The 12,090-nt window shown below is 57.2% G+C and overlaps 1 protein-coding gene and 1 non-coding gene across 3 annotated transcripts; one reads left to right on the top strand and one right to left on the bottom strand.

Moving 5' to 3' along the window:
* The first annotated feature begins 52 nt into the window (after positions 1 to 52).
* On the top strand, positions 53 to 159 carry LOC125126631 (U6 spliceosomal RNA). Its single transcript, XR_007134726.1, has one exon. It is a non-coding gene; the product is annotated as a U6 spliceosomal RNA (small nuclear RNA).
* A 1,767-nt stretch (positions 160 to 1,926) lies between these two features.
* On the bottom strand, positions 1,927 to 11,747 carry R3HDM4 (R3H domain containing 4). 2 transcript variants are annotated; one of them, XM_047777795.1, is made up of 8 exons: positions 11,613 to 11,747; positions 5,875 to 6,029; positions 5,368 to 5,492; positions 4,911 to 5,034; positions 4,666 to 4,751; positions 4,115 to 4,200; positions 3,985 to 4,040; positions 1,927 to 2,883 (listed from the first exon to the last, which is right to left on the bottom strand). In XM_047777795.1, the coding sequence occupies exons 1-8, from the start codon at positions 11,690 to 11,692 to the stop codon at positions 2,780 to 2,782; spliced, it is 816 nt and encodes a 271-aa protein (XP_047633751.1). In that variant the 5' UTR covers positions 11,693 to 11,747; the 3' UTR covers positions 1,927 to 2,779. The 2 variants fall into 2 exon arrangements, with proteins under 2 accessions (XP_047633751.1, XP_047633750.1); XM_047777794.1 differs by lacking the exon at positions 11,613 to 11,747 and adding an exon at positions 8,772 to 11,455.
* Between the last annotated feature and the right edge of the window lie 343 nt (positions 11,748 to 12,090).

The raw sequence follows: 12,090 nt of genomic DNA, 5'->3' as shown, positions 1-12,090 counted from the left end.
AAAGTATTTTATACTCTGCCCTATAAATAGCGGTCGGGTTAGCCGCTATATCGTGCTCGCTTCGGCAGCACATATACTAAAATTGGAACGATACAGAGAAGATTAGCATGGCCCCTGCGCAAGGATGACACGCAAATTCGTGAAGCGTTCCATATTTTGCTTTTCCTTGCTTCTTTTCCCCGTAAGCAAGACGACTTAACCAGTCGTGGGTTTCTCTGGGTTCACTCGCCTCCCGCAATCAAAAGCTGGTTCTGGAGTTCCCGTCGTGGCGCAGTGGTTAACGAATCCGACTAGTGAACCATGAGGTTGCGGGTTCGGTCCCTGCCCTTGCTCAGTGGGTTAACGATCCGGCGTTGCCGTGAGCTGTGGTGTAGGTTGCAGACGCGGCTCGGATCCTGCGCTGCTGTGGCTCTGGCGTAGGCCGGCGGTTACAGCTCCGATTCAACCCCTAGCCTGGGAACCTCCATATGGAAATAGCAAAGAGACAAAAAAAGAAAAAAAAAAAAAGCTGGTTCTTTTTCTGTCGGGATCTCCCCAGTTGGGAAAGTCTTTTCTAGGAAGACCTCCTGATATTTCGGGGAAGGTGCACCGGGCGGCAGGTAGCGCCTGGGCAAAGGTATGGGGACCGGGCTCAGGGAAGCGGAGTGGGGAGAAAACAGCCAGCTAGGGGCAGCCGCAGGACCGAGTGTGTGTGTCAGTGCAGGAGGCCTGTGGAGTCCCCTAGAGCCACCACATCCGCGCCCTGAAGCCCAGACTGGCCTCCAGGCACTGGAAATTCTGTCCCCTTCACAGGTGGGAGCCTCCAAGCTGGTTAATCCAGTATCTCCTGATGTCCTCTGAGCCATTTGGATTTCCATTATTTAGCATCTGTGTTTAAAACTTTTTAAAATGCCTGTTAAAATGGAACGCAGCACACTTAGCACCCAGTTCTTGGTTTCTAAACGTTGCCCCAGTGAAAGGAACCGGGCTCCTGGGCGAAATGCCTGGTTCTAGAAGGCAGCACAAATATGCAGAAGAGCCCGGTGCTCAAATAAATAAATACCCCGCGATGATGAGGGTGCCTCAGTGAGACAGGAATCACTGAAAGAGCTCCCAGCAGCCAAACCTGGAACAATCTGAGCAACAAAATGAAAGAATATTGTGTTGTAACCCAAACAAGAAAGCGAATGTCCAGGCGTCTGTACTGATATAAACAGTTAAATAAATAAATACACAGGGGGAAAGAGACAAATGTCACCTGCAGGATTCCCAGTAATTGAGGCAGATAATCCACCTTCAGGGAAACGGAGATCAGGGTGGGGTTCAACAGTGAGGAGCCCTGTGGACAGCAGGGACCCCTGATTGGGGCCAGGTGAGAAGGGCATTCAGGATAAAAGCAGATAACCCAGGGTGACACACACAAATTAAAGACACAGGGAGGAGGCCACATAAAGATGTAGGCAGAGGCTGGAGGGATGTGGCCAAGAGCCAAGAGAAGCCAGAGCCCCCAGAATCTGGAAGAGATGGGGAATATCCTCCCCTCGTGCCCCCAGAGGGAGCTCAGCCCTAAGTCTCCTTGATCTTGGCCTCCAGAACTGGAAGAGGCTAAATTCCTGTGGTTTTAAACTGCAGTGTGGTGTACTTTGTTCCAGCCACCCAGGAAGCTCACATGAGTGATCTTTTTGGAGGTCACAAAGCTGGGAAGTGGTGGAGCTGAGGTCTGAGCCCGGGCACCCAGGAGGGATTGAGCCACACAGCAGAGCCAAAATGACCCTCTCAGTGATATCTGCCCTCCCTCCCACACCCCACACACCTGCCTCTACATGAGGTGTCACTCGGTGCCAAGCCTCATACCCTGAGGCCTGCATCCCTTGATGACCAGGATCCAAGGGCACTGTGAGCATTCACGCATCCAGCCCTGCCCCAAAGGAAAACCCTGCAACTGGAGACCAGAGCACCAGAAATTTATTGAACTCTCCACTTTTTCCAAAGCACAACTAGCCACACACACAAGGCTGTGGGGGCGGGGGCAGCCTCCCAGCTCTGCACTCACACGCTAGGTCAGGGGGACCCGCATGAGGACACCCAGAGCCAGGCTGGGGGGCGGTACATGAGGGGACATGGAAAGGGGAACAAGACAGTCTGAGGGCGGAGGCTTCTGGCTGGAAGTCCCAGACCCCCAGTATGAAGGTAGGGGGTATCTCAGGGACACAGGACCCCAAGGGCCACCACAGCATGCCCAGGAAGACAGCACACAGTCCAAAAAAGGGGGTGAAACCAGCTCTAAGACGCAGCCTCTGTCCTGGGTCACATGGCACACGCACACACACGCACACACACAAAAAAACGTAATGCCCCTGGGGCAAGGGACAGGGCCCCAGAGACCCCCACCCATGCCACATATTGGGAGGGGGTCAAGCAAGGACTGGAATGAAGCCCCTCGAGTTATCACTTGGGGCAAGTTCTTTGTTTTTTTTCTCAAAAGGGAAATTTAAAAATCTACAACAAATCACGCCAAATTCATTAAAAATGATAAAAATCCAGCCTCTCCCTCCTCGCGTAAGCTCAGAAGGGGCCAAAAATGCTGACTGAGGAAGGGACATGGAAGTGGCCCAGCCGGGGAGTTCGGGGAGGCCCAGCCACCAACACATCTGGGAAGATGGGCTGGGACGGGGTGACCCCAAGGGGAGGAGCATGTTTCCAAGGGAAAATTCTAAAAATAATAAAGGTATTTCAGCAGGTGGTATGGGAGGTCTTGGCGCCAGGGAGACGGGGCTGCGGGAGCACCGCGGGGCCACCATCAGCTGCGCTGTTCCAGGTATGCGGACAAGAGCAGCCCCGGGGGCAGGAAGTCCAGGTGCCGATTGCTGACCTTCATCTGCCGCTTGCCCTCCAGGTCGGCACCTGCAGAGGGGACAGCCAAGAAGGGAAGAAGGCGAGGGTTATGGCACAGCCGGGCCCTCTGCCCTCCCTGCCAGAGATGCCCATGAGCCGGGCCTTGGGTCTGGCTGTCCTGACCCCCAGGTCCCAGGTGTGGCACCAACCCAGCTCGTCTGCATGCCGTGCCCTCCTCTCCTGTTACTTATCCCGTGTCCTACAGACATGGGGGAGGCCAAGGGGACTGAACTGGGGCCCCACTCCCCCACCCCCCAGTCTCCCTGCTACCTCCCTGTCCTCAGAGGGGACTGGGAAGCTCCAAGGCCCCCCCACCAACCTCTCTCCCCAGCCCTCATCATGCCCAAATCTGAACCAGAGCCATGCACAACCCAATCTGGGCCCACCTTGGGGCATCTGCCTAGGCTTTTCCCTCTCCCCTGCTCCCCATCTGGCCAGGGCCCCCCTCCTGAGTTCAGGCAGAAAACATCCCCAGCCCAGCCCCTCCACCCCAAGTCTGTAGGAACCAAAGTAGGCATAGGGGCTGCAGCTCCCTCCCCCATGGGGCGGGGGGGAAGAGGGAGAGGGAAGGGGGGGGAGAGGGGGAGAGAGAGAGAGAAACCATCCTGGGGTTGCCATGGAAACCATATCCTCAGCAACTCCAGGCAGAGAGATGGACTTGGGGAGTGAGGACCCTGTGGGACACAGAGGGCCTGAGAGAACCCTGCCGGGGGTGGGGGGATCAGGAGGCTGTATCCCAAGACCTCCTCTATTGTAAAAGGAGAACACAGGCCCAAGGAGGGAGTGGACTTGCCAGACATCACACGGGCGGCCCTGTGGAGGGGGCTACAGATAAATGAGAACTCTGCTGACACTGGGGTCCCCTCATCTTAGGGTCATCACCCCACATGGGCCCCAACCCCCCAGCCCGGAAGACGAGATGGAGGATCTTCGTCCGCAGCAGCACCAAGGTGGGGCCACAGGCAGGAGAGCCGGCGAGGAGTGAGCACAGCATCCCACGGCCACCTCTGTGATCACAGTTCCCTCCTCACCCAGATGCCTGACCCCACCTGGCCTTGGTTCTTAGAACTGATGGGCCAACTAGGGGCCTGGGGGCCGCCAGGCACTTACTGGCTGAGATGAGGTCCATGTACTGGCAGACAGCGTGAAGCAGGAGCCTCTCAAAGCTGCAGAGGAAGGGGTGGTGAGTGGCCAGAGCTGGACACCATGGGCGCTCACCGCGCCTACCCCACCCAGTCACCTGTTGTCCAGCATGGCCGTGTACACGGCCTGCGGGGACACAGAGAAGAACCTCAGCAGCCGCTCCTCCCAGGTCTCCAGGGTTTCCTGCAGGAGAGATGAGCCCAGGGATCAGGCCAACAGTGGGACCCTGGCCAAGCTGTCCAGGCCCCCTAAGCCCATGGCAGCCTCTGGAGCCCAAAGCTCTGGGTTCAAATGTGGCCTCTGACCACCTACATGAGGCCGCTTAACTGTTTCCAAGGAAACCAGGCACTTAGACATATCCACACATTTGAATGCCTGAGCCTTCTGCCTGGTGAATTCCTATACATCCTTCTGTACCCACCCGCATTGCCCCTGCCCCTCCCACTCTCGAGGAAAGCCCTTGCCCAGCCCTGGGTCCTGCACTCTGATCACACTGGTCTGTAGCCTGTCCTGTGCCTATTACACAACGTTCTGTTTACGGGGTTACTGGTCTCCCCTCACTCTGCCTCCGATTGCAAAGCTGAGAAAAAAGGCCCTCAAAAAAAGAGCAGGCAAGTGGAAAGAGACGAGGCCAGGGCTGGTACTCACCATGGGGATGCGGCTTCGCTTGAGAACGGCTCGCAGACGCCGGCTGATGCGCTGGAAGCACTCTCGGGGCGTGTAGGCTGGGTCCTCTGCAAGAGTCCATGGGTTGGGGCCAGTGCTGGAGGGAGCAGCAGGTCCCCGCTGCCCTCACACACCAGGCTCCTCCCACCTGGCCCTGGCCCCGCCCACAACTGTAGGTCTGGCCCCCACCAGACTTCTGGGCCCTGGCACCCCACACCCTGGCCCACCTCTCCGCCGGTCTTCTCCGCGGCCAGGCCCCCTCCTCCGCGCCTTACTTTTGCCCTCATCCTCCAGGTAGCGGAGAACCCGCTCCTGCTCCTCCCCAGAGCGGTTCATGAAGTCGTTCCAGACCTGGAAGAGAGGCAGGCAGGCCCTGAGCCAATGACTGGGGAGGTCCCAGCCTCAGTTTCCCCATGGAGGGCCACTAGGTGCTTGGTAATATTCCTCATGGGCACAGTGGGCCACAGGGCCGGCCAATAGTCCATGCAGGCACCTGCAACCCACCTGTAGCCGGAGGAGGGGACATCGACATGGCCCCAGTACACCCCATTACATCAGCAATTCCAAGTGTGACAAGCAGATAAACCACAGGTGCTGGAAGGTCTGGGGTGGGTTTCCCTCTCTGGAGGGGTTGGCGCTCTGGGAAACGGGACACAGAGCTCAGGGGGAGACGTGGAGCCCCACCTCGATGTAGGTCTCATTGCTGCAGGCCTCTGCGAAGATGCTGGGGGCCGCAGGGGGTGCCAGGTCCCCATCCTCCAGGCCAGGTGTGCCTCCTTCTGTCTCCAGCAGGGTAAGGAGGAACTGGGCTAGTTGGAAACAAATGGTCTCTGGGCTGAGGCCCCAAGGCTCCAGAGGAACAAAGGACCATCTTTCCTCCCCTCCCCCCACCTCTCTATTTCAGGCGTTTACTTTCTGGCTCAGACCAGCCTCCCCTCCAGCACACTCCAGCTGTCTTTCCCAAAAGGCACAGAAACCATCCAGCCTCCAGAACTCCTCCTACTTTGCCCTAGCTGGGCTTGATGAACTCCTACACCTCCTTTAAAGCCCCAGCTCCAACACCCCGAGATCCCTCTCATCGTGCAGCTCAGGGCTAGACTCAGGGTAAGGGCAGCTAATAATGCCAACATGCACACCGCTCTTGTCTGAGGCCTAGGAGCCCCCAGGAGGCGCCCCTCGACCCCTGCTCACTGTTCTCGAGGCGCTGGAGGCTCTTCCGCCCCTTGGCCTTGGGCACGAGGTCTGAGTTCCGCACAGCCTGGTTGATGAAGTGTTGCTTCCGCTTGGAGGCCGAGAGCCTCTTCACCTGGGAGCTGGCTAGAGCAGGCAGGCAGCCCGGAAGGGGCCTGTGGGCCGGGGTTGGGGGGGGCAGTCCTCAGGGCCGAGGCTGGCCAGGACCCCCAGGCAGATCCCTACCATAGCCACTCTCTCACAGCCACCCCTGTTTGGTTTCCGTCAGCAATGGGAGGCTTACCCCGTCCCATGGATCCTTAAAATTTCATTCTGGGAGTTCCCGTGGTGGCTCAGCAGAAATGAATCTGACTAGTACCCATGAGGACACAGGTTCAAACCCTAGCCTTGCTCAGTGAGTTAAGGATCTGGCATTGCCGTAAGCTGTGGTGTAAGTCACAGATGCTGCTAGGATCTGGTGTTGCTGCTGTGGCATAGGCCGACAGCTATAGCTCCTATTGGACCCCTAGCCTGGGAACCTCCATATGCTGTGGGGTGCAGTCCTAAAAAGACAAAAAAAAAAAATTTCATTCTGTCTCATCGTCATGTTACCCAGGAGGCAGGTACAGTTGAGGACGGATCAGCAAAGCCAGACTCAGAGAAGGGAAGCCACCCATGAGGTGGGTGGCCGGGAAAAGTGCTCCTAGCTCCCCCAGGCTGCCAGGTTTTAGCTATAAGCCAGGAGGTCCAGAAGCTCCCTGGTCTGGGAATTTCTCGAGAGACTTGATCTGCCAGAGCAGCCCTACCTGCAGCAGCAGGTGAACCCAGGGCCAGTCCCCAGAAACTAAGGAGATGGCCCAGAGCCCGTGTGCTGTGAGCTCAGGGGCCTGGATGGGGAGTGCAGCTGGACAGGCCCCCGCTGAGCACAGGGCACTAATCCTGGAAACAGATTAGCAGCCTGGGCAGGCTTCCTGCAGGGACCTGAGGGCCAAGCCAGTCAGCAGGCAGCCACATGAGGGAGAGGGGGATATTGAATGGAAACTTCTAGCAAGAGGCAAGACGCTCTTCTTCTTGGTCAGCCCCTGATCGCGGGCTGACAGGATGGCCCCAACAGCTCAGACGCCCTCATGCTGAGGGGTCCACGGTAGATTCCCCGGGCCAGTGACCAAATCCACACCATAGCAGCCACCCAAGCCGCAGCAGTGACAATGCCAGATCTTTAACCCACTGCACCACCAGGGAACTCCTGGTGGTGGACTCTGACCCTCAGCAGGTCTGGGGTGCCAGGATGGCCCTTCCTCAGCACCCAATTCCCTTGCCCACTCATTCTGCTCCAAGCCAGCAGGCAGCCCCACTCCAGGCCTTTGCCAGGCTGTGCCCCCACCAGGTGAACATGCCCTTGGTTCGGGGTCTCGCTCCCATCTCCTTTTGGCTTCTGTTCGAACCTCCTCAGAGGGACCCAACCCCTCACTGCTTTGTTCTCCTGACGGCTGCCAATTCTATCTCACTGCCCACCGTGCGGCCAGGCAGGGCTTGGTGCCCACAGAGCCCCCAGCGTGGGCAGCCACACTCGGCAGAGAGTAGGTGCTCAAAAAAATAACTGCCGAACCAGTTCTCTGACAAAATCCCACAATTCCAGGACTGAGTGGAACCCAGAGTCCAAAATTCCACCCAGACTTTCCCGTGTTCAAAGTTCCCTAGACACACGTTAAAAACAGAAGTGTGACCCCTCCCCCACCAGCATCTCTGGAAAACGTCCTGAAACCCTAGGACAGTGGGACAAGGGGCCTCAAAAAGGCTAGGAGAGACACTATAAAACTCCTAGAAGAGAACATTGGCAAAACATTCTCTGACATCAACCGTATAAATGTTTTCTTAGGTCAGTCTCTCAAGGTGACAGAAATAAAAGCAAAAATAAACCAAGGGGACCTAATCAAACTGACAAGCTTTTGCACAGCAGAGGAAACCATAAAAAAAACCAAAAAGACAACCTACGGAATGGGAGAAAATAGTTTCGAATGATGCAACTGATAAGGGCTTAATCTCTAAAATATGCAAACAACTTAACTCCACAGCAAAAAAAAACCCAGCAACCCAATTGAAAAAAAGGGCAAAAGACCTGAATAGACATTTCTCCAAAGAAGACATACAGATGGCCAACAGGCACATGAAAAAATGCTCAAAATCACTAATTATTAGAGAAATGCAAATCAAAACTACTATGAGGTACCACCTCACACCAGTCAGATTGGCCATCATTAACAAGTCTGCAAATATCAAATGCTGGAGAGGGTGTGAAAAAAGGGAACCCTCCTGCACTGCTGGTGGGAATGTAAATTGGTACAACCACTGTGGAAAACAGCATGGAGATACCTCAGAAAACTAAATACAGAACTACCATATGACCCAGCCATCCCACTCTTGGGGCTGTATCTGGACAAAACTTTCACTAAAAAAGATACATGCACCTGTATGTTCACTGCAGCACTACTCACAGTAGCCAAGATCCTTAACCCACTGAGCGAGGTCAGGAATCTAACCTGCATTCTCATGGATACTTTTCAGGTTCGTTACCACTGAGCCACAATGGGAACTCCAAGGAGGCTGTTGCATCTTCAATCACAAAGCAAATAGGCGGATGAGCCCAGCCCTGTCTGAGGTCTGGGTGGGGCAGCTCCATGGATGACACCTGAGGCAAAGATCTATGAACACTGATGGGTAAATGCATGTCCCATGGATGGGACGCCCACAGGCAGAGGCAGGGGTCGCACCTGGAATCTTAGCCCTGATTCAAACCCCGGCTACAATACTTCACTGTGTGACATGGAGCCTCTGCAAACTGGGGATGAGACTGGTCCCCGCCAGTGCCTGTGAGTCCAAGAGGAGCACTCAGAGCCAAGAGGAACCAGGACACACACCTTCCCCCGCAAGCTGCCACTTGCTTGGTTTCCTCCTGTGACAGGGAGCTCGCCCAAGCCACACCACTGATTGCAGCGATCCCCTTCACCATCACCCCAGGAGCCAAAGGCTATTTTTCTGACGCCCATTACACAGACCTGCAAACCGAGGGACAAAGTCATTGTCCCAAGATCCCACAGGTGCAGAGGGCAACTGGACAGGACGGAGCAAATCAAGTCGGCACAGGACCAACACCTCTGAGGCTGGACACAACCTTCCTGAGGCCTAGGGAACCCCACTACGGGCTCCAGAGCCTGTGTCTCCGCCCCAGCTTCTGGATGGCGTCCAGGACAGTGGCCTGGTGGGGGCTGATAACAAGGCCACATCCGGGGGGAGCTGTAGAAGAACCTCAGAGCAGGGTGGAATGCAGGGAGGGAGCCTGGGCCCTCAGAATAATGGGACTCCAAGAGATGGGGCTTCCGTCCCCTGGGGACCAGGACAGAACCAGGATTTGAAACTGGTCTGATAAAGGGACACTCCCCTGATCCGTCCAGCCTCCTGCTTCCCTCCTGGGGCCACAGCCGTCTGAAGGGCTCAAACCCAGAGGCCCGAACACCTGGCTAGGACCCAGCTGCTCCCTGCCCTGCTCCTCCACCACGCATGGCTCCCCATGGCACTGCAGTGCCACCACTGGTCCCACAGGCTACAGTCTCATGAACCTCCCGGGCCGAATTGAGAACTGAAATTTGAGTCCTGCCACCAGCTCAAGCTTGCTGGCTCTAACCAGACCCCAGCAGGAGCCTTGGGGCTGACTGCAGGGTTGGAGCCCCCCACCTCAAAAAGGGAGAGGGCAGGGTGCAGGGTGCAGCAGACAAAAAACCAACCAGTCAGATTTGTAATGAACGCTGGGGAAGCGGGGTGGACACCAGCCTAACCTTTGATAAAATACACCCATATCAGAACAGCAATGCTGGTCCATCTCTCTCCCTCTCACTCCTGCTCCAGGCACAGGCCCTTTTCACTTCATCTCAAACAGGTCAGGGACAGCCTGCCTCAGGGCCTTTGCATGTGCTCAGCCTCCTGCCTAAAGCACCCTTTCTTGGGCTCAACACCTCCTGGGAGAAGCTACCCTGCCTCCCAAGGGGACCAATCAGCCCATTTCCAGCTTCACCAGTTGCACAGGAAACCAGCTGGTCCTAGTTGTTTACTCCTGCTTCTCATCTCCTTCACTAGCCCAGAATGATAAGGACAGGGTCCTCTTGGGCCCTGCTGTATCCCCAGCACCTGGCCCATAGAGGGTGCTCAACAGCTGTTTGTTGAATGAATATCAGAACTTGTTTACCACACTCACCCAAGGGCCAGTTCATTGGCTTCCCCTACCCAGCCCCCCTAAGAGACCACTTTACAGATGGGAAACTGAGGACCCAGACAGGGCCCTGAAGCTTCCTGGACCCAGCAGGCCTTGGGAAGTGTCTACAGGGTGGCAGTGGCCAGCATCCACGGGGGTGGGGGGGGGAACAGGCCCACCTGTGGGACAGCTGTGAGGACAGGTTTGAGGAGAACAGGTTCTTTCATCCTCTCAGGGATGCTCCCCACGGGTTTGACACCCACTCCTCTGGGCAAAAATACACCTGCTCTGCCACCGGCCCCTCCCCCAGGAACAGGCCAGAGAGGAACCAATTTCCTGGTACAGGAAATCAAGGAGGGCTCAGAGCGGAGGTGACTCAGGCTGGGGTGGGGCCGACTCAGGGGGCAGAGGCCACCTCGCCTCCCAGGACATGGAAGTGAGGAGACCTGGGGGCAGGTCAGAGGGACCCACTTGGTAGGTAAATACCCACTTTGGGTGGTTAAGCCCCCTCAAAAGGGGTAAATACCCACATCTGTGGAGCCCGGTAGGGCCTCTGCCTAAAGATCCAGGTTGAGATAATAACAAAAAAGTAATAACAAGTGTAATAAAGCAATAATAAAATAGTAAAATGACAGTCTTCTTAAATAGTAATAAAAGATCCCAAACAGTAAGATATTTAAGATAATTATTAAGAAATGGATGCTCCCCTTTGCTGGGCACCTCCAAGTGCAGGATCACTGACCCCAGCCACTCTGGCAGGGGCACTATTATTTCATTTTGCAGATGGGGAAACTGAGGGATGGAAGGGGTAATAACCCACCCAGGCCACTTGGACAGGCACACTGGAGGAGGCAGAACTGGAACCCAAGCAGTCAGGGTGGCCCACCCAGGTATCCACATAAATACCCAGGTTAGAAAGAAATCAGTGACGACGGGGGACATAACCATACGGGGCCGCCCCACCTTCCCGTCTGCCTCCCGCGACAGACGCGACGGGGCTGTTAAGTCCCTCTTTAACTGGGATATCTATCTGGAGAAAAACAAAGGGCCTGTCCACCAGGAGGTGGGGGGCTGACAATCCCGAGGGGTACACAGGACTGGCTGGGAGGCGAATAAACACCTGGCTGGGAGACAGCAACAGCGGCAAGTGGCTAAATACCCAGAACAACACCAGCACGGTTTCCGGGTACACCGCGCGCAACGGCACCACCTCACCCAAGCTCGCAACCCAGCGCCCGGGACCCTCGAAGCCCGGAGGCTGCAGCACCTGGGGGTGTTTAAGGGAGACATGGATGTGTCTCCCTGCGTCCCGGCAAATGCCCGGCGTGACAGGGATGGGGCTCCCTCGGTAAACGGCATTAACAATAAAGCCCCCCCGCGCCGCTCCCCTCTGCGTGGGGGAGCCCCAAGGAGAAGGGGCGGGGCGGGCCCGGGGCTGCCGCCGGGGAGGGGGACAAGGGAGGGGGCCCCGGAGCCAAGGAGCGTGCCCCGCCCGCCTGCCCGCTGCACTCACAGCGTCCGCCGCCCGCCGGGGGAGACCCCCGCCGCCGCCGCCACCTCCGGGCCGCCCTCCGGGTTCTCCAACGCTACCATAGCTCGGACACCGCGGTGCCTGCCGCCGCCCGACAGGGCCTTCACGGGGCCGGGCAGGAAGTGACGGGCGCCCCGGGGCGGGCCGGGGCGGAGCCTGGAGGCTGGAGGCGCCGGGCGGGGACGGTGGCCCGGTCCTTGCCAGACCCGGGCTGCGGGCAGAGTACGTCCAGCGCCGGGCACCGACGAGGACCCTGAGACGGGGCTCAGGGACCGTAGCCACCCGGCCGGACCCGAGCTGCTGGGGATGGGAGGAGCGGGCGAAGGACACCCAACCCCGGGGGACAGGGACCACTACTACATCCCCGCCAAACCCGGGCTGCGGGGGTGAAGGGAAGACACGCAGACCCGGGAACGGTCGGGGACAATGAGATAGAAGGCCGCGGCTGTCCCTGCGCCCA

Source organism: Phacochoerus africanus, chromosome 4, assembly GCF_016906955.1.
Source record: "Phacochoerus africanus isolate WHEZ1 chromosome 4, ROS_Pafr_v1, whole genome shotgun sequence".
NCBI lineage: Eukaryota > Metazoa > Chordata > Mammalia > Artiodactyla > Suidae > Phacochoerus > Phacochoerus africanus.
This window is presented reverse-complemented; position numbering and strand designations above follow the sequence as displayed.